At 49.3% G+C, this 22,317-nt stretch overlaps 1 protein-coding gene and 1 long non-coding RNA gene across 5 annotated transcripts in view; both read right to left on the bottom strand.

The window, feature by feature from the left end:
• Positions 1 to 22,317, bottom strand: part of CAMTA2 (calmodulin binding transcription activator 2) — a 60,202-nt gene that overhangs the window by 12,828 nt on the left and 25,057 nt on the right. For all 4 annotated transcript variants that reach the window (XM_075261549.1, XM_075261551.1, XM_075261550.1 and 1 more), the window contains exons 6-11: positions 22,214 to 22,285; positions 21,744 to 21,897; positions 17,274 to 17,414; positions 15,930 to 17,188; positions 14,689 to 14,815; positions 14,463 to 14,597 (exon numbers count right to left, since the gene is read on the bottom strand). In XM_075261549.1, the coding sequence (XP_075117650.1) occupies positions 14,463 to 14,597; positions 14,689 to 14,815; positions 15,930 to 17,188; positions 17,274 to 17,414; positions 21,744 to 21,897; positions 22,214 to 22,285 (1,888 nt within the window). The remainder of the gene's footprint in view (positions 1 to 14,462; positions 14,598 to 14,688; positions 14,816 to 15,929; positions 17,189 to 17,273; positions 17,415 to 21,743; positions 21,898 to 22,213; positions 22,286 to 22,317) is intronic.
• LOC142187350 (uncharacterized) lies at positions 17,573 to 21,703 on the bottom strand. Its single transcript, XR_012712576.1, has 3 exons — positions 21,424 to 21,703; positions 21,322 to 21,355; positions 17,573 to 17,584 (listed from the first exon to the last, which is right to left on the bottom strand). It is a non-coding gene; the product is annotated as an uncharacterized LOC142187350 (long non-coding RNA).

The raw sequence follows: 22,317 nt of genomic DNA, 5'->3' as shown, positions 1-22,317 counted from the left end.
GTCCTGTGAAGTTGGCTGCAGGGAATCACCCTGAGACTAAGATTTCCTGTCGTCCTGTGATGAGCAGTGTCAGCCTCCTCTGTCCTATAATCCTCACCCTACTAAAATAGACATCCCCCCCCTCCCGCCCCAGCTCATTAAAGGGAAGGAAAATCCGACTCAGCCCGTGGAATATTTCAAAATAAGCACTGGGATTGACTGGTCAGACTGGACGCCATGCTGGAAGACTGTCACATGACCAAAGTACACAGTAACCAAATACAGTGAACAGCTGGACAACACTCTACACCGTAACCTGCAGAGCACACATAGTACTACTACACCGTAACCTGCAGAGCACACATAGTACTACTACACCGTAACCTGCAGAGCAAACATAGTACTACTACACCGTAACCTGCAGAGCAAACATAGTACTACTACACCGTAACCTGCAGAGCACACATAGTACTACTACACCATAACCTGCAGAGCACACATAGTACTACTACACCGTAACCAGCAGAGCACACATAGTACTACTACACCGTAACCTGCAGAGCACACATAGTACTACAACACCGTAACCTGCAGAGCACACATAGTACTACTACACCGTAACCTGCAGAGCACACATAGTACTACTACACTGTAACCTGCAGAGCAAACATAGTACTACTACACCGTAACCTGCAGAGCACACATAGTACTACTACACCGTAACCTGCAGAGCACACATAGTACTACTACACCGTAACCTGTAGAGCACACATAGTACTACTACACCGTAACCTGCCGAGCACACATAGTACTACTACACCGTAACCTGCAGAGCACACATAGTACTACTACACTGTAACCTGCAGAGCAAACATAGTACTACTACACCGTAACCTGCAGAGCACACATAGTACTACTACACCGTAACCTGCAGAGCAAACATAGTACTACTACACCGTAACCTGCAGAGCAAACATAGTACTACTACACCGTAACCTGCAGAGCAAACATAGTACTACTACACCGTAACCTGCAGAGCAAACATAGTACTACTACACCGTAACCTGCAGAGCACACATAGTACTACTACACCGTAACCAGCAGAGCACACATAGTACTACTACACCGTAACCTGCAGAGCACACATAGTACTACAACACCGTAACCTGCAGAGCACACATAGTACTACTACACCGTAACCTGCAGAGCACACATAGTACTACTACACCGTAACCTGCAGAGCACACATAGTACTACAACACCGTAACCTGCAGAGCACACATAGTACTACTACACCGTAACCTGCAGAGCACACATAGTACTACTACACCGTAACCTGCAGAGCACACATAGTACTACTACACCGTAACCTGCAGAGCACACATAGTACTACTACACCGTAACCTGCAGAGCACACATAGTACTACTACACCGTAACCTGCAGAGCAAACATAGTACTACTACACCGTAACCTGCAGAGCAAACATAGTACTACTACACGTAACCTGCAGAGCACACATAGTACTACTACACCGTAACCTGTAGAGCACACATAGTACTACTACACCGTAACCTGCAGAGCACACATAGTACTACTACACCGTAACCTGCAGAGCACACATAGTACTACTACACCGTAACCTGCAGAGCACACACAGTACTACTACACCATAACCTGCAGAGCACACACAGTACTACTACACCGTAACCTGCAGAGCACACACAGTACTACTACACCGTAACCTGCAGAGCACACATAGTACTACTACACCGTAACCTGCAGAGCACACATAGTACTACTACACCGTAACCTGCAGAGCACACATAGTACTACTACACCGTAACCTGCAGAGCACACATAGTACTACTACACCGTAACCTGCAGAGAACACATAGTACTACTACACCGTAACCTGCAGAGAACACATGTACTACTACACCGTAACCTGCAGAGCACACATAGTACTACTACACCGTAACCTGTAGAGCACACATAGTACTACTACACCGTAACCTGCAGAGCACACATAGTACTACTACACCGTAACCTGCAGAGCACACATAGTACTACTACACCGTAACCTGCAGAGCACACATAGTACTACTACACCGTAACCTGCAGAGCACACATAGTACTACTACACCGTAACCTGCAGAGCACACATAGTACTACTACACCGTAACCTGCAGAGCACACATAGTACTACTACACCGTAACCTGCCGAGCACACATAGCACTACTACACCGTAACCTGCAGAGCACACATAGCACTACTACACCGTAACCTGCAGAGCACACATAGTACTACTACACCGTAACCTGCAGAGCAAACATAGTACTACTACACCGTAACCTGCAGAGCACACATAGTACTACTACACCGTAACCTGCAGAGCAAACATAGTACTACTACACCGTAACCTGCAGAGCACACATAGTACTACTACACCGTAACCTGCAGAGCACACATAGTACTACTACACCGTAACCTGCAGAGCACACATAGTACTACAACACCGTAACCTGCCGAGCACACATAGTACTACAACACCGTAATCTGCAGAGCACACATAGTACTACTACACCGTAACCTGCAGAGCACACATAGTACTACTACACCGTAACCTGCAGAGCACACATAGTACTACAACACCGTAACCTGCAGAGCAAACATAGTACTACTACACCGTAACCTGTAGAGCACACATAGTACTACTACACCGTAACCTGCAGAGCACACATAGCACTACTACACCGTAACCTGCAGAGCACACATAGCACTACTACACCGTAACCTGCAGAGCACACATAGTACTACTACACCGTAACCTGCAGAGCACACATAGTACTACTACACCGTAACCTGCCGAGCACACATAGTACTACAACACCGTAACCTGCAGAGCACACATAGTACTACTACACCGTAACCTGTAGAGCACACATAGTACTACTACACCGTAACCTGCAGAGCACACATAGTACTACTACACCGTAACCTGCAGAGCAAACATAGTACTACTACACCGTAACCTGCAGAGCACACATAGTACTACTACACTGTAACCTGCAGAGCACACATAGTACTACTACACCGTAACCTGCAGAGCACACATAGTACTACTACACTGTAACCTGCAGAGCACACATAGTACTACTACACCATAACCTGCAGAGCACACATAGTACTACTACACCGTAACCTGCAGAGCACACATAGTACTACTACACCGTAACCTGCAGAGCACACATAGTACTACTACACCATAACCTGCAGAGCACACATAGTACTACTACACCGTAACCTGCAGAGCACACATAGTACTACTACACCGTAACCTGCAGAGCACACATAGCACTACTACACCGTAACCTGCAGAGCACACATAGTACTACTACATTGTAACCTGTAGAGCACACATAGTACTACTACACCGTAACCTGCAGAGCACACATAGTACTACTACACCGTAACCTGCAGAGCACACATAGTACTACTACACTGTAACCTGCAGAGCAGGTTACAGTGCACAGTCAGACAACATACTGCCACATTACACCATAAACAGGTAAAATGAGGTCTACGATTCCCAGTAACACAATACACTGCAGTACTACACCGTAACCTGGGTACAATACTGTCTACAGCGCACAATCAGAAAATATACTGCAGAACTACATAACCTAGATACAATGCAGTTTACTGTGCAAAATCAGAAAATACACTGTGAAGTGACACCATATCCTGGATACAATGCTGTCCGCTGTGAAAAGTTATACAATACACTACAGTACTACACCGTAACTTGGAAACAATGCTGTCTACAGTGCACAGTCTGAAAATACACTGCCAAGTTACACCATAACCTGGATACAATGCTGTCTACAGTGCAGACAAAGAACACACTACACCGTAACCAGGATACAATACTCTTTACAGTGCAAAGTTAGACAACCTATTGCCACATTACACTGTGGACTGGATACAATGCTGTCTACAGCGCACAGACTGTTTACAAACAAACACTAAGATCACAACTGATATCGCACAACAAACCACATCATCTGTGTACAAAACTCTAAGCAATATACAACCAGATTCTATCGCGTCACACAACAATGTAGCCCAGATATATCACAATCACTACACAAACACCAAAGCTACCCAGATACACAACCATCAAGTTCAGCGAGTATACTGTGACATGGACACAACACAATCACACACAACCTTATACACAGAGTAAAACTACACCATTATCTGCAAATAACCCCATACACAATCCTAAAAAGACCATCAGACTCAACACATTACGTCACGCAACCACCTGAAACACAATTATATCACACAGTCCTCTGATATCAGAACACACAGTCATCCATAAAACATAAGACAAACTACACTGTAACATGGATGCACAACAATCACACTCCAAAGTATAAAACAGGATCTTATAGTCAATAATGTTACTGGGTCACCTCACATTGATAACCATCTACACCGTACTCACACTATACAGGGTTATATTCATATAACGATACCTTCTGGATACAACCCATTTAAGTGTTACCTGGATACAAGGCTCCTGTACAACCAGAATGCAGCACCCTTGCCACTCACAATCCGACACACAACCAAAGAACCATGCTGAATTGTAGGACGAATGCAGAACAGTCAAATTACACTGTTTTCTTGGATACCCCAAAAATACACCTTCCGATTCCCTACACTGGGGCCAAATACATGGTTTCTGCAGCCTTTATTACAGGCGAGGCTCCCACCATCCATTATATGCCCATGTACAATATGTAACTGATATACCACACCCTATACTACGTCATCTGTGTGTAGCCTACAGAAGCTGCTATAACCCTTCCCGACAGACGATAACAGTCTTACCTGGATATACTGTAGTGATCAGACCAAGCTGATTATCCCAAACAAGCTGCACGCCGATGGGGCGGAACAGACTGCCCAACGACTGTACAGACGTCCATCATTAAAGTACTCACGTCACCAGACATAGCCATCTTATGTACAAACGGAAATCAGATCTTATGTAGAAATGTCACCACCAAACTAATTGGACACACCACAAACAAGATTTACAGTCTAGCATGTTGCCTGGAAACAACACAAACAAAACAAGTAACCACTTATGTAACCGAGCAACACCGTTACCAGGATAACTGACAGGCCCACTGACACCTAGCAACGCTGTACTGACACACTTATCTGGATACAATACGACAAACAAACTACACTGTTATGTGGATGTTACACAATTAGACTAGTAATATAGACTTCCAATACGAAACCTTGTGCAAACTACACCAGTATTTGCAAACAATCGTCTGCACAACATGAAGCCAAACAACAAAGAAACAACACCAAGTACAGCAGTAACCAATGTACCTGACAACCAGAGACAGAAACAATCCTGCAGACAACACAACAAACTACAGCAGTAACCAAACACACCCGTCATCCAGAAACACAACCGTACTACACAGTCCTCCAAACACACATCCAAACTAAATCAGTATGTATTAACCCATACAGTCCTATGAAAAAGTTTGGGCACTGCTATTAATCTTAATCATTTTTAGTTCTAAATATTTTGGTATTTGCAGCAGCCATTTCAGTTTGATATATCTAATAACTGATGGACACAGTAATATTTCAGGATTGAAATGAGGTTTATTGTACTAACAGAAAATGCGCAATATGCATTAAACCAAAATTTGACCGGTGCAAAAGTATGGGCACCTCAACAGAAAAGTGACATTAATATTTAGTAGATCCTCCTTTTGCAAAGATAACAGCCTCTAGTCGCTTCCTGTAGCTTTTAATCAGTTCCTGGATCCTGGATGAAGGGATTTTGGACCATTTCTTTCTACAAAACAATTCAAGTTCAGTTAAGTTTGATGGTCGCCGAGCATGGACAGCCCGCTCTCAAATGATCTGAAAACAAAGATTGTTCAACATAGTTGTTCAGGGGAAGGATACAAAACGTTGTCTCAGAGATTTAACCTGTCAGTTTCCACTGTGAGGAACATAGTAAGGAAATGGAAGAGCACAGGGACAGTTCTTGTTAAGCCCAGAAGTGGCAGGCCAAGAAAAATATCAGAAAGGCAGAGAAGAAGAATGGTGAGAAGAGTCAAGGACAATCCACAGACACCTCCAAAGAGCTGCAGCATCATCTTGCTGCAGATGGTGTCACTGTGCATCAGTCAACTATACAGCGCACTTTGCACAAGGAGAAGCTGTATGGGAGAGTGATGAGAAAGAAGCCGTTTCTGCACGTACGCCACAAATAGAGTTGCCTGAGGTATGAAAAAGCACATTTGGACAAGGCAGCTTCATTTTGGAAACAAAAATTGAGTTGTTTGGTTATAAAAAAAAGGCGTTATGCATGGCGTCCAAAAAGAAACAGCATTCCAAGAAAAACACTTGCTACCCACTGTAAAATTTGGTGGAGGTTCCATCATGCTTTGGGGCTGTGTGGCCAATGCCGGCATCGGGAATCTTGTTAAAGTTGAGAGTCGCATGGATTCCACTCAGTATCAGCAGATTCTTGAGAATAATGTTCAAGAATCAGTGACGAAGTTGAAGTTACACCGGGGATGGATATTTCAGCAAGACAATGATCCAAAACACCAAAGCTCCAAATCCTCAGGCATTCATGCAGAGGAACAATTACAATGTTCTGGAATGGCCATCCCAGTCCCCAGACCTGAATATCATTGAACATCTGTGGGATGATTTGAAGCGGGCTGTCCATGCTCGGCGACCATCTAACTTAACTGAACTTGAATTGTTTGTCCAAAATACCTTCATCCAGGATCCAGGAACTGATTAAAAGCTACAGGAAGCGACTAGAGGCTGTTATCTTTGCAAAAGGAGGATCTACTAAATATTAATGTCACTTTTCTGTTGAGGTGCCCATACTTTTGCACCGGTCAAATTTTGGTTTAATGCATATTGCACATTTTCTGTTAGTACAATAAACCTCATTTCAATCCTGAAATATTATTGTGTCCATCAGTTATTAGATATATCAAACTGACATGGCTGTTGCAAATACCAAAATATTTAGAACTAAAAATGATTAAGATTAATAGGGGTGCCCAAACTTTTTCATAGGACTGTAAGTATTCAAGACTCTCAACCATACTACAATAGTCCCTGTCAAAACCAGTGTCTCACACACACCCAAATGAACTACACTAGCACCTGCCAAGACAACAGTCTTTCAAGCATCTAACCAGCCTACAGAAGTATCTGCCAATTCCACAGTCCTCCAAATATTCAAGCAATCTACACCGGTACCTGCCAACACCAGTCTATCAGACACCCAAATAAACTACACCGGTACCTGCCAACACCAGTCTATCAGACACCCAAATAAACTACACCGGTACCTGACAACATCAGTCTATCAGACACCCAAATAAACTACACCGGTACCTGACAACATCAGTCTATCAGGCACCCAAATAAACTACACCGGTACCTGCCAACACCAGTCTATCAGACACCCAACTAAACTACACCTGTACCTGCCAACACCAGTCTATCAGACACCCAACTAAACTACACCTGTACCTGCCAACACCAGTCTATCAGACACCCAAATAAACTACACCGGTACCTGACAACATCAGTCTATCAGGCACTCAAATAAACTACACCGGTACCTGCCAACACCAGTCTATCAGACACCCAAATAAACTACACCGGTACCTGCCAACACCAGTCTATCAGACACCCAAATAAACTACACCTGTACCTGCCAACACCAGTCTATCAGACACCCAAATAAACTACACCGGTACCTGACAACATCAGTCTATCAGGCACCCAAATAAACTACACCGGTACCTGCCAACACCAGTCTATCAGACACCCAAATAAACTACACCGGTACCTGCCAACACCAGTCTATCAGACACCAATCTAAATTACACCTGAACCTGCCAGCACAAGTCTATCAGACACCCAACTAAACTACACCGGTACCTGCCAACACCAGTCTATCAGACACCCAGCTAAACTACACCGGTACCTGCCAACACCAGTCTATCAGACACCCAGCTAAACTACACCGGTACCTGCCAACACCAGTCTATCAGACACCCAACTAAACTACACCGGTACCTGCCAACACCAGTCTATCAGACACCCAGCTAAACTACACCGGTACCTGCCAACACCAGTCTATCAGACACCAATCTAAATTACACCTGAACCTGCCAGCACCAGTCTATCAGACACCAATCTAAATTACACTTGTACCTGCCAACACAAGTCTATCAGACACCCAACTAAACTACACCGGTACCTGCCAACACCAGTCTATCAGACACCCAACTAAACTACACCGGTACCTGCCAACACCAGTCTATCAGACATCCAACTAAACTACACCAATATCTGCCAACACCAGTCTATCAGACACCCAGCTAAACTACACCGGTACCTGCCAACACCAGTCTATCAGACACCCAACTAAACTACACCGGTACCTGCCAACACCAGTCTATCAGACACCCAGCTAAACTACACCGGTACCTGCCAACACCAGTCTATCAGAAACCCAACTAAACTACACCGGTACCTGCCAACACCAGTCTATCAGACACCAATCTAAATTACACTTGTACCTGCCAACACCAGTCTATCAGACACCCAACTAAACTACACAGGTACCTGCCAACACCAGTCTATCAGACACCAATCTAAATTACACTTGTACCTGCCAACACCAGTCTACTAGACACCCAACTAAACTACACCAGTACTGCCAACACCAGTCTACTAGACACCCAACTAATCTACACCAGTACCTGCCAACACCAGTCTATCAGACATCCAACTAAACTACACCGATACCTGCCAACACCAGTCTATCAGAAACCCAACTAAACTACACCGGTACCTGCCAACACCAGTCTATCAGACACCAATCTAAATTACACTTGTACCTGCCAACACCAGTCTACTAGACACCCAACTAAACTACACAGGTACCTGACAACACCAGTCTATCAGACACCCAAATAAACTACACCAGTACTGCCAACACCAGTCTACTAGACACCCAACTAATCTACACCAGTACCTGCCAACACCAGTCTATCAGACATCCAACTAAACTACACCGATACCTGTCAACACCAGTCTATCAGACACCCAAATAAACTACACCTGTACCTGCCAACACCAGTCTATCAGACACCCAACTAAACTACACCTGTAACTGTCAACACCAAACTCTTCCAGACACCTAACAAAGGTACTCCCAGGCCTGGAAACACAAACAACACCTGTCCATAACATCGCACCACCAAACTACACTAGTCTGGACACAGCAGACACCTCTGGGGGATTTATTTCAGATTTGGGGGTGACAATGATGGGGGTTTCTTTTATTAGTTCTAGGGGACGCCTGCCATCTACTCCTCCATATGCACATACAACTAGTAGACGGACCCGATTTGTGATCCCTACAGTACTTATTTACCAGCCCGAAGCTGCACAGCCTGAACATACGCGACTGACACTGATAGACAGGAAGGCGCGGCAGCAAAGTGACCTTAATATTTAGTAGTCAGACCAGGCCCCCTGTACCAGAGGAGATATAATGTGACCGAGGACCTGCCAGCGACTGTCCAGGCATAAATCATTACAGTATTCCCTGGTGCTTACAATGCCAGGAGACGCCGAGAGAAGCGGCAAACACGTGTGGTGACAACATGCAAGGAGACGTGCACAGGACATATGAAGGGGAGGGCCAGCTCTGTCATGTAGCAAGGGGTTAAATGATCATCATGTCTATCTGACCAGCAGTAAATTAGCCAGTAGCGCCCTGCACCCCCTCCCCCCATCTCCTCCTCCCGAAATCTCTCACTCACTAAAGCTTCATGCAATCATTTAAGAAGATCAGATTAATAGAGGGGGAGGGGAAGGGGGTGTCACGTCACTGAAATAACATGTCTGACTACATACTGAAAAGTGAGCCATGAGCCTGCCCCGTCCCCTGCAGGGTGATACAGACAGGAGCTATGAGCCTGCCCCGCCCCCTACAGGGTGATACAGACAGGAGCTATGAGCCTGCCCCGCCCCCTACAGGGTGATACAGACAGGAGCTATGAGCCTGCCCCGCCCCCTACAGGGTGATACAGACAGGAGCTATGAGCCTGCCCCGCCCCCTACAGGGTGATACAGACAGGAGCTATGAGCCTGCCCCGCCCCCTACAGGGTGATACAGACAGGAGGAGCTATGAGCCTGCCCCGCCCCCTGCAGGGTGATACAGAGGAGGAGCTATGAGCCTGCCCCGCCCCCTGCAGGGTGATACAGAGGAGGAGCTATGAGCCTGCCCCGCCCCCTGCAGGGTGATACAGAGGAGGAGCTATGAGCCTGCCCCGCCTCCTGCAGGGTGATACAGAGGAGGAGCTAGGAGCCTGCCCCGCCTCCTGCAGGGTGATACAGAGGAGGAGCTATGAGCCTGCCCCACCCCCTGCAGGGTGATACAGAGGAGGAGCTATGAGCCTGCCCCGCCCCCTGCAGGGTGATACCGATAGGAGGAGCTATGAGCCTGCCCCGCCTCCTGCAGGGTGATACAGACAGGAGGAGCTATGAGCCTGCCCCGCCCCCTGCAGGGTGATACAGACAGAAGGTGCTATGAGCCTGCCCCGCCTCCTGCAGGGTGATACAGAGGAGAAGCTATGAGCCTGCCCCGCCTCCTGCAGGGTGATACAGACAGGAGGAGCTATGAGCCTGCCCCGCCCCCTGCAGGGTAACACCAGCACATTACAGGTTAATGAGTATTGGGCTCCAGCAGAGGACACTGAGGACTTTCTATAAACAGTGTCGCCCTCCCCTCCCCCTCCTCTTCAGCTGCTTTCTAGAGAGCGCGCTGTCCTGTGCCCGTGTCACGCTGCGCTGGGAATGGTAAGTATGTCGCCCGCGTCACCGTGTCCTTCCACAGCTAACAAAATAGTCCTGGGTGGGATTCAGGTTCCTGGCGGGCGCTGAAAGATGGAGGACAAAAATAGAAAAGGAGGTTCCTGTGACCCGGCGCCTGCAGGCCTGGCACAGGGAGAGAACCTGGCACCGGCATCAGAGGGGCACCTGTCCTCAGCAATAACCCCCGAGGAGAACTGCCCCAACTACTACTGCCCCCAGCATAACTGCCCCAACTACTACTGCCCCCAGCATAACTGCCCCAACTACTACTGCCCCCAGCATAACTGCCCCAACTACTACTGCCCCCAGCATAACTGCCCCAACTACTACTGCCCCCAGCATAACTGCCCCAACTACTACTGCCCCCAGCATAACTGCCCCAACTACTACTGCCCCCAGCATAACTGCCACAACTACTACTACCCCCAGCATAACTGCCCCAACTACTACTGCCCCCAGCATAACTGCCCCAACTACTACTGCCCCCAGCATAACTGCCCCAACTACTACTGCCCCCAGCATAACTGCCCCAACTACTACTGCCCCCAACATAACTGCCCCAACTACTACTGCCCCCAACATAACTGCCCCAACTACTACTGCCCCCAGCATAACTGCCCCAACTACTACTGCCCCCAGCATAACTGCCACAACTACTACTACCCCCAGCATAACTGCCCCAACTACTACTGCCCCCAGCATAACTGCCCCAACTACTACTGCCCCCAGCATAACTGCCCCAACTACTACTGCCCCCAGCATAACTGCCCCAACTACTACTGCCCCCAGCATAACTGCCACAACTACTACTACCCCCAGCATAACTGCCCCAACTACTACTGCCCCCAGCATAACTGCCCCAACTACTACTGCCCCAGCATAACTGCCCCAACTACTACTGCCCCCAGCATAACTGCCCCAACTACTACTGCCCCCAGCATAACTGCCCCAACTACTACTGCCCCAGCATAACTGCCCCAACTACTACTGCCCCAGCATAACTGCCCCAACTACTACTGCCCCCAGCATAACTGCCCCAACTACTACTGCCCCCAGCATAACTGCCCCAACTACTACTGCCCCCAGCATAACTGCCCCAACTACTACTGCCCCCTGCATAACTTCCCCAACTACTACTGCCCCCAGCATAACTGCCCCAACTACTACTGCCCCCAGCATAACTGCCCCAACTACTACTGCCCCCAGCATAACTGCCCCAACTACTACTGCCCCCAGCATAACTGCCCCAACTACTACTGCCCCCAGCATAACTGCCCCAACTACTACTGCCCCCAGCATAACTGCCCCAACTACTACTGCCCCCAGCATAACTGCCCCAACTACTACTGCCCCCAGCATAACTGCCCCAACTACTACTGCCCCCTGCATAACTTCCCCAACTACTACTGCCCCCAGCATAACTGCCCCAACTACTACTGCCCCCAACATAACTGCCCCAACTACTACTGCCCCCAGCATAACTGCCCCAACTACTACTGCCCCCAGCATAACTGCCCCAACTACTACTGCCCCCAGCATAACTACTCCAACTACTACTGCCCCCAGCATAACTGCCCCAACTACTACTGCCCCCAGCATAACTGCCCCAACTACTACTGCCCCCAGCATAACTGCCCCAACTACTACTGCCCCCAGCATAACTGCCCCAACTACTACTGCCCCCAGCATAACTGCCCCAACTACTACTGCCCCCAGCATAACTGCCCCAACTACTACTACCCCCAGCATAACTGCCCCAACTACTACTGCTCCCAGCATAACTGCCCCAACTACTACTGCCCCCAGCATAACTGCCCCAACTACTACTGCCCCCAGCATAACTGCCCCAACTACTACTGCCCCCAGCATAACTGCCCCAACTACTGCCCCCAGCATAACTACTCCAACAACTCTGCTGGATACCCCGTGTCTCAGGACTCCTCACCCCGGCCTGTGCTCTGAGGTGCTGGATATACCCAGTGTCTCAGGACCCCTCACCCCGGCCTGTGCTCTGAGGTGCTGGATATATCCCGTGTCTCAGGACCCCTCACCCCCGCCTGTGCTCTGAGGTGCTGGATATACCCCGTGTCTCAGGACCCCTCACCCCGGCCTGTGCTCTAAGTGCTGGATATATCCCCGTGTCTCAGGACCCCTCACCCCGGCCTGTGCTCTAAGTGCTGGATATATCTCATGTCTCAGGACCCCTCACCCCGGCCTGTGCTCGGGGGTGCTGGATATATCCCGTGTCTCAGGACCCCTCACCCCGGCCTGTGCTCTGAGGTGCTGGATATATCCCGTGTCTCAGGACCCCTCACCCCGGCCTGTGCTCTGAGGTGCTGGATATATCCCGTGTCTCAGGACCCCTCACCCCCGCCTGTGCTCTGAGGTGCTGGATATATCCCGTGTCTCAGGACCCCTCACCCCGGCCTGTGCTCTGAGGTGCTGGATATATCCCGTGTCTCAGGACCCCTCACCCCGGCCTGTGCTCTGAGGTGCTGGATATATCCCGTGTCTCAGGACTCCTCACCCCGGCCTGTGCTCGGGGGTGCTGGATATATCCCCGTGTCTCAGGACCCCTCACCCCGGCCTGTGCTCTGAGGTGCTGGATATATCCCGTGTCTCAGGACTCCTCACCCCGGCCTGTGCTCGGGGGTGCTGGATATATCCCGTGTCTCAGGACCCCTCACCCCGGCCTGTGCTCTGAGGTGCTGGATATATCCCGTGTCTCAGGACCCCTCACCCCGGCCTGTGCTCTAAGTGCTGGATATATCCCGTGTCTCAGGACCCCTCACCCCGGCCTGTGCTCTGAGGTGCTGGATATATCCCGTGTCTCAGGACCCCTCACCCCGGCCTGTGCTCTGAGGTGCTGGATATACCCCGTGTCTCAGGACCCCTCACCCCGGCCTGTGCTCTGAGGTGCTGGATATACCCCGTGTCTCAGGACCCCTCACCCCGGCCTGTGCTCTGAGGTGCTGGATATACCCCGTGTCTCAGGACCCCTCACCCCGGCCTGTGCTCTGAGGTGCTGGATATACCCCGTGTCTCAGGACCCCTCACCCCGGCCTGTGCTCTGAGGTGCTGGATATACCCCGTGTCTCAGGACCCCTCACCCCGGCCTGTGCTCTGAGGTGCTGGATATACCCCGTGTCTCAGGACCCCTCACCCCGGCCTGTGCTCTGAGGTGCTGGATATATCCCGTGTCTCAGGACCCCTCACCCCGGCCTGTGCTCTAAGTGCTGGATATATCCCGTGTCTCAGGACCCCTCACCCCGGCCTGTGCTCGGGGGTGCTGGATATATCCCGTGTCTCAGGACCCCTCACCCCGGCCTGTGCTCTGAGGTGCTGGATATATCCCGTGTCTCAGGACCCCTCACTCTGGGCTCTATGTAACTAGTCACCCACCTATTCAGTTCCACCTTCTTGCCCCTAGGGGGCAGAGTAATGGCTTAGAGACGGAGCGCTGTACCTGATGCAGGTGTCTCTTGCAGTACATAGATGGCAGCACTTACCGTCCAGTGACAGCCAGTCGAGTTGGGTGCTGGGCAGCGACAGGAAGTTTCTTGCTCGATACTCAAAGATGACGGAGTGTGAGATGATCTGCTGGTGCTGGATGACCTGCAGGGTGACCAGGCCGGCCTCATGAGCTGCAATCACAGGAAGGGGGTGACGGTCAGTGACCCTGCACCAAGGAGACGTAGAAGAGGGTCTGACAGACATAGCGCGGGGTCTCCTCACCTGGGCAGTAGCATCGCAGGACTCCTGATTGGATGAGCGAAGCGGGCACGGTCACGTGATCAAAGACACATGAGTAGGAATCGGTGTCCTCCACCCAGGGGCCGGTGATCAGGATCTTAACTCCACCCTAAGAAGAAAGAGAGCGAAAAGATGGCGTATACTGGAGCGGTGCAGGGACGGAGGAGAGTGTCATGGCCGCAGTAGCTGATACTCGGGGGCACGTCTGCACACACAGGGGCCGGCGGCAGCACACCAGCCACACATCACAGCTAGGAACAATACCAGCTTGTCTGGGGCAGGAATCTCTCCTTATTTGTCACTGTCCATAGCTCGGGGTAGGCACTGCCAGGTTTCCGCTTGATGTCCCTCCAAGAAGATGGCGCCACAGCAAGGGCGTCCCGCAGCCTCCGCCTGTCCATCATCTGCTGCAAAACCTTTATAAATAAAACTGACCCGACAAACCGCAGCCGCCGATTGTCCGTGTAGTCCCACAGTGAGAGCCCCCTCTGCAGGAGTGATGGGAGTAGTGCACATTTATCACACAAGTCTAGAGGCGCGGGCCCCTCGACGCCTCGCCTATATACATATATAGTCTCTGCAGGTCACCGGCCCCCTACCTGAACGCATTACAGGGCAGCAGGTAACAGAACAGGTGAGGGGTCAGTGACCACGGACCGGCCGATCTCCTGACCAATGATGGTTATATACAGTCCTACAACAGGAATCCTCTAATGGCAGACAATCGTATAACAGCGCTGACAGACTGATCTCCTGACCACTGAGGTATCACAGTAGCCGGACCCGCCCTCATGCCTGCCACCGATACACAAGTAGCCTGACCACGACTGCCGCTGCCATATCTCAGGGTGACAGGACAAGGGTCAGACCAGTCTATTCAGCGCCGTCAGTGTCACGGTACAACAGGAAGGAGGGAGTCTGCTTTGGGCCCCTACACCTCCGATGTGGGCACTAAAAGGTTCGGCTCAGACCTCTCCCTGATGGCCGACCCCGGTCAGTGGACCTTTAGTAAGTACACATGGTCTGTGTATACACGTAGATGGCCAAAGGGTCAGCGTATCCCAAGTGCTCTCAGCCAATGAGAACAGTGTTATATTGAGAGTCCCACCGACTGGCTAAGCACCATCATGGTGGAGATCAGTGGCGGCTCCTCTCTACTGGACCAAGGACTGGACATCTAAAACCGAAACAAAGTGGCAAACAGGAGTGGCTGAGAGCCTTACCTCTGGGTAGGACCAATCTGGAGAAAAGTCTGTGATCCCAACAAGGCCTGTGGCCCCGTCTCCCGGGAAGGAGTCTGTAATGTTGGCCGTGTTGCCCCCCATTGGCTGTATCTGCGGCTGTTGCTGGGGTGCTCCATACAAGGCCTGGACGGGTGAAGACGTTGTCTGGGGTTCTCCAAACTGTTCATATCCTCCAGAAGGAGCTTCAATGAGGTCAGAGATGAGGTCTGGAAACTGACTGTCGAAGGAGATATTAAAGTTCTCATCTGGAAGCTCCATGTGGACGCTGGAAGCTCCGGACGATGAGCTCAGATCGTTCTGGATGATGGAGTACAAGTCGTTCATGTGGGTGCTTGGAGCATCGGCGTCTTCCTGCGCTTCTCCTGAGGACACAACACCTGCACTCACATCGTCACTGGAGCTGACCTGTGACTCCCTCGGGTCCTCCATCTCGATCTCCGAGCCTCGGCTGGCCTCCTCCTTCACATCGCTGGTCTCTTCCTCCATTCGTGTCTTCTCCACGTTGGCCGTCTCCTCCTTCACGCTTGATACCATCTCACTTGACGTCAACTCGTCTTCTTCCATGTAACTCCCTACCTGAGAGCCCAAGTCCACCATTCCTCCATCAGATGTCTCGGTCTTGAACTCATCTGTCTTTGCGGCTCCACCATAAGTCTGTCCTTCCTTAGGACTATTGAGGAAGGAGTCGGGGTCAAATGTCCCATTGCTTGCCCCAGGGGCAGACTCCATGGCTACCTCCAAGCTATGAGAAGAAGACAACAAGAGTCCCTCCACTGGAGAAGGTAGCAAGGAGATGCCGACTGGGACGGTGGTAGGTTGGCTTCCAGTGTCTCCTGGTATAAGGTGTTGGCTGGGAGTCAGCGCTAAGGGTTTCTCGGCAATACCGGTCATCACAAGCACGGCGCTGATCCCTGGCACACCGGGAGTGGTGGTTATGGTGACTCCGGCCAGTTCACGCTCCGCATAGAAACCATTGGTGAGTGTCAGCGGTGGGGACGTCTGCGTGGTGTCTGGAAGGTCTGAGAAGGAATGTGAGGAGCTGGGGTCGTTTCCTGAAGGCGTCTTGTTTCCCTTTTGGCCAGGCCTCCGTTCCTTTCCCTGGTCAGGCTCGGCAGAAGATGAGGAGATGTTCTGCACCTCGGTGAGGGCAGGGAATGGGCACAGTCGAGGCTCCACTTTTGGAGAGATGATGCGGTGCTTGGTGCTGGTACATTTATGAGGGACGCTGCCGGCGGATCCTGAGAGGACAAAGAGAAGTTTTATAGCAGATCAGAGCGAGGTGCCCCATAGTCCTGCCCTGTATACTGGGGGGCACACACTCACCCAGGTTGGTGGTACACAGACAGGTGTGGGTGCGCGGGGGCGGTTTGGCCTGGTGGGTCTCCAGAGTCTGCTGCACTAGTTGTTCTATGGAGAATTCACTGGTTCCGTTTCCATTACTGCAGGACCATTTAATGCCATGAACTGTGCAAAAGGCAAAACAGCAAAGTGTGAATAAGCTCCACCCCCAACCTGATCCCTCAATCTCACCCCGATCACACAGATCTGTCTGACATCTGGAAACAGCGACATCCAGAGTCAACCAGTATGTCAACGCCAGGACAATCTATACATGTACTGACCCTCTCTACATCCTCCTGTCATCTACAGTGTTGGCCAAAAGTATTGGCCCCCCTGCAATTCTGTCAGATAATACTCGTGTTCTTCCAGATAATGATTGCAGTCACAAATTCTTTGGTATTTTCTTCATTTAATTTGTCTTCAATGGAAAACCACAAAAAGAATTGTCAAAAAACCAAATGGGATATAATTCCACAGCAAACATAAAAAAGGGGGTGGACAAAAGTATTGGCACTGTTTGAGAAATCATGTGATGCTTCTGTAATTTGTGTAATTAACAGCACCTGTTACTTACCTGAGGCACCTAACAGGTGGTGGCAATAACTAAATCACACTTGCAGCCAGTTGAAATGGATTAAAGTTGACTCCACCTCTGTCCTGTGTCCTTGTGTGACCACATTGAGAAAAGAAAGAAGACCAAAGAACTGTCTGAGGACTTGAGAAGCAAAATTGTGAGGAAGCCTGAGCAATCTCAAGGCTACAAGTCCATCTCCAAAGCCCTGAATGTTCCTGTGTCTACCGTGCGCAGTGTCAGTAAGAAGTGTAAAGCCCATGGCGCTGTGGCTAACCTCCCGAGATGTGGACGGAGAAGAAACATTGACCAGAGATTTCACCGCAAGATTGTGCGGATGGCGGATAAAGAACCTCAACTAACATCCAAACAAGTCCAAGCTGCCCTGCAGTCCGAGGGTACAACAGTGTCACCCCGTACTATCCAGCGTCAGCGTCTGAATGAGAAGGGACTGTATGGTAGGAGACCCAGGAAGACCCCACTTCTTACCCACAAACAGAAGCCAGGCTGGAGTTTGCCAAAACTTACCTGAGAAAGCCAAAACCGTTCTGGAAGGATGTTCTCTGGTCAGAGGAGACAAAAGTAGGAAAAGGCCTCAACATAGAAATTACAGGAAAAAAGAGAAGACGCCCCCTACAGTCAGACATGGCGGAGGTCCCTGATGGTTTGGGGTCTCTTTGCTGCCTCTGGCACTGGACTGCTTGACCGTGTGCATGGCATTATGAAGTCTGAAGACGACCAACACATTGTGCAGCATCATGTAGGGCCCAGTGTGAGAAAGCCGGGTCTCCCTCAGAGGTCAGGGCTCTTCCAGCAGGACAAGGACCCAAAACACACTTCAGGTCAGCACTAGAAAATGGTGGTGGGGCCACGCGGTGGCTCAGTGGTTAGCATTGCAGCACTGGAGTCCTGGTGTTCAAATCCCGCCAAGGACAAAAAACCATCTGCAAGGAGTTTGTATGTTCTCCCCGAGATTGCATGGATTTCCATCCCATATTCCAAAAAAGACATACTGATAGGGAAAAATGTACATTGTGAGCTCTATGTGGGGCTCACAATCTATATATATATAAAAAAAAAAAAAAAAAATGGTGGTGAGAGAAAGCCCTGGAGACTTGTAAAGTGGCAGCAATGAGTCCAGCCCTGAATCCCATAGAACACCTGTGGGGGAGGGGGAGAGATCTCTTGGTGGCAGTTTGGAGAAGGCCCCCTTCACATCTCAGGGGAGACCGCGAGCAGTTTGCCAAAGAAGAAGGGTCTAAGATTCCAGCAGAGCCTTGTAAGAAACTCATTGCTGGTTAGCGGAAGCGGTTGTGCACAGTTATTGTGTCTAAAGGTTGTGCTACCAAGTATTAGGCTGAGGGCGCCAATACTTCTGTCCGCACCAGTTTTGGAGTTTTATGTAAAATGATCAATGATGTGACTTTTTTTTCATTCTCTTTTGTGTTTTTTCATTGCAAGCAAAATAAATGAAGATATTACCAAAGAGTCTGTGCTGTGTAATCATTATCTGGGAGACACCGAGGATTATCTGACAGGACTGCAGGGGGCGATACTTATACTGTATATACCCTGTGTCACTTACATACTATATAAGAGTCTGTGCTGTGTAATCATTATCTGGGGGACAGCGAGGATTATCTGACAGGACTGCAGGGGGCGATACTTATACTGTATATACCCTGTGTCACTTATATAGTATATAAGAGTCTGTGCTGTGTAATCATTATCTGGGGGACAGCGAGGATTATCTGACAGGACTGCAGGGGGCGATACTTATACTGTATATACCCTGTGTCACTTATATACTATATAAGAGTCTGTGCTGTGTAATCATTATCTGGGGGACAGCGAGGATTATCTGACAGGACTGCAGGGGGCGATACTTATACTGTATATACCCTGTGTAAGTTATATACTATATAAGAGTTTGTGCTGTGTAATCATTATCTGGGGGACACCGAGGATTATCTGACAGGACTGCAGGGGGCGATACTTATACTGTATATACCCTGTGTAAGTTATATACTATATAAGAGTTTGTGCTGTGTAATCATTATCTGGGGGACACCGAGGATTATCTGACAGGACTGCAGGGGGCGATACTTATACTGTATATACCCTGTGTCACTTATATACTATATAAGAGTTTGTGCTGTGTAATCATTATCTGGGGACAGCGAGGATTATCTGACAGGACTGCAGGGGGTGATACTTATACTGTATATACCCTGTGTCACTTATATACTATATAAGAGTCTGTGCTGTGTAATCATTATCTGGGGGACAGCGAGGATTATCTGACAGGACTGCAGGGGGCGATACTTATACTGTATATACCCTGTGTCACTTATATACTATATAAGAGTCTGTGCTGTGTAATCATTATCTGGGAGACAGCGAGGATTATCTGACAGGACTGCAGGGGGCGATACTTATACTGTATATACCCTGTGTCACTTATATACTATATAAGAGTCTGTGCTGTGTAATCATTATCTGGAGACAGCGAGGATTATCTGACAGGACTGCAGGGGGCGATACGTATACTGTATATACCCTGTGTCACTTATATACTATATAAGAGTCTGTGCTGAGTAATCATTATCTGGGGGACAGCGAGGATTATCTGACAGGACTGCAGGGGGCGATACTTATACTGTATATACCCTGTGTCACATATACTATATAAGAGTTTGTGCTGTGTAATCATTATCTGGAGACAGTGAGGATTATCTGACAGGACTGCAGGGGGCGATACTTATACTGTATATACCCTGTGTCACTTATATACTATATAAGAGTCTGTGCTGTGTAATCATTATCTGGGGGACACCGAGGATTATCTGACAGGACTGCAGGGGGCGATACTTATACTGTATATACCCTGTGTCACTTATATACTATATAAGAGTCTGTGCTGTGGAATCATTATCTGGGGGACAGCGAGGATTATCTGACAGGACTGCAGGGGGCGATACTTATACTGTATATACCCTGTGTCACTTATATACTATATAAGAGTCTGTGCTGTGTAATCATTATCTGGGGGACAGCGAGGATTATCTGACAGGACTGCAGGGGGTGACACTTATACTGTATATACCCTGTGTCACTTATATACTATATAAGAGTTTGTTCTGTGTAATCATTATCTGGGGGACAGCGAGGATTATCTGACAGGACTGCAGGGGGCGATACTTATACTGTATATACCCTGTGTCACTTATATACTATATAAGAGTGTGTGCTGTGTAATCATTATCTGGGGGACACCGAGGATTATCTGACAGGACTGCAGGGGGCGATACTTATACTGTATATACCCTGTGTCACTTATATACTATATAAGAGTCTGTGCTGTGTAATCATTATCTGGGGACAGCGAGGATTATCTGACAGGACTGCAGGGGGACGATACTTTTGGCCAACACTGTATAGTCTGATCCTCTCTTCCACCTCCTGTCATCTATAGTCTGATCCTCTCTTCCACCTCCTGTCTTCTATCCTTGGACCCTCTCTTCCACCTCCTGTCATCTTTAGTCTTATCCTCTCTTCCACCTCCTGTCATCTATAGTCTGATCCTCTCTTCCACCTCCTGTCTTCTATATTCTGATCCTCTCTTCCACCTCCTGTCATCTATAGTCTGATCCTCTCTTCCACCTCCTGTCTTCTATAGTCCGATCCTCTCTTCCACCTCCTATCTTCTATAGTCTGATCCTCTCTTCCACCTCCTGTCTTCTATAGTCTGATCCTCTCTTCCACCTCCTGTCATCTATAGTCTGATCCTCTCTTCCACCTCCTATCTTCTATAGTCTGATCCTCTCTTCCACCTCCTGTCTTCTATCCTTGGACCCTCTCTTCCACCTCCTGTCTCTTACACATAGGCTTTAGTTGACTGATCAGCTCTTCTTTGCTCCATTTCATCCACTCCTTTCGGTCACTGCTGGTGGAGCAGAGGATGGGGCCGCAGATCTTGCCGCAGTCCTCAATGGCCGGGACATTCAGATAGTGAACTAGGACAATATCCGGGTTCTGCGGACAGTAATAGACAGTAAGTAAAGCTGAAGACATTCTGTTCCTTCTGCCCGATGTCTGCTGGATCCTGTACAATAGTGCGAGCCTCATATTACTGATCAGGTGTCTCTGCCGCTCTCTGGGCCTGTGACCGGCTGAGACTGCGATGAGCTGCCGACCAGGGGCTGAGGGTATACACCGAGCGGCAGTGACTCTCTGAGGACCCCTAGTGGACCAGTGACAAACTGCAGCTACCCAGCACATGAGGCAGGTATATTATATGTGACGGTACTGGCGGCACAGCACTATGCAGTATATATCAGCCGTTACCCACCTGCAGGAGCCAGTAGCAGCGGCGGTGAAACGTCGGGACGATGGACGAGTGGACATAGCAGCCGTACAGACACTGAGGGGACAGAACAAGGAGACGTCAGATGA

This window comes from Leptodactylus fuscus, unplaced genomic scaffold (genome assembly GCF_031893055.1).
Source record: "Leptodactylus fuscus isolate aLepFus1 unplaced genomic scaffold, aLepFus1.hap2 HAP2_SCAFFOLD_197, whole genome shotgun sequence".
NCBI lineage: Eukaryota > Metazoa > Chordata > Amphibia > Anura > Leptodactylidae > Leptodactylus > Leptodactylus fuscus.
The sequence above is the reverse complement of the archived record's forward strand: the minus strand, read 5'-3'. Positions and strand labels throughout refer to the sequence as shown.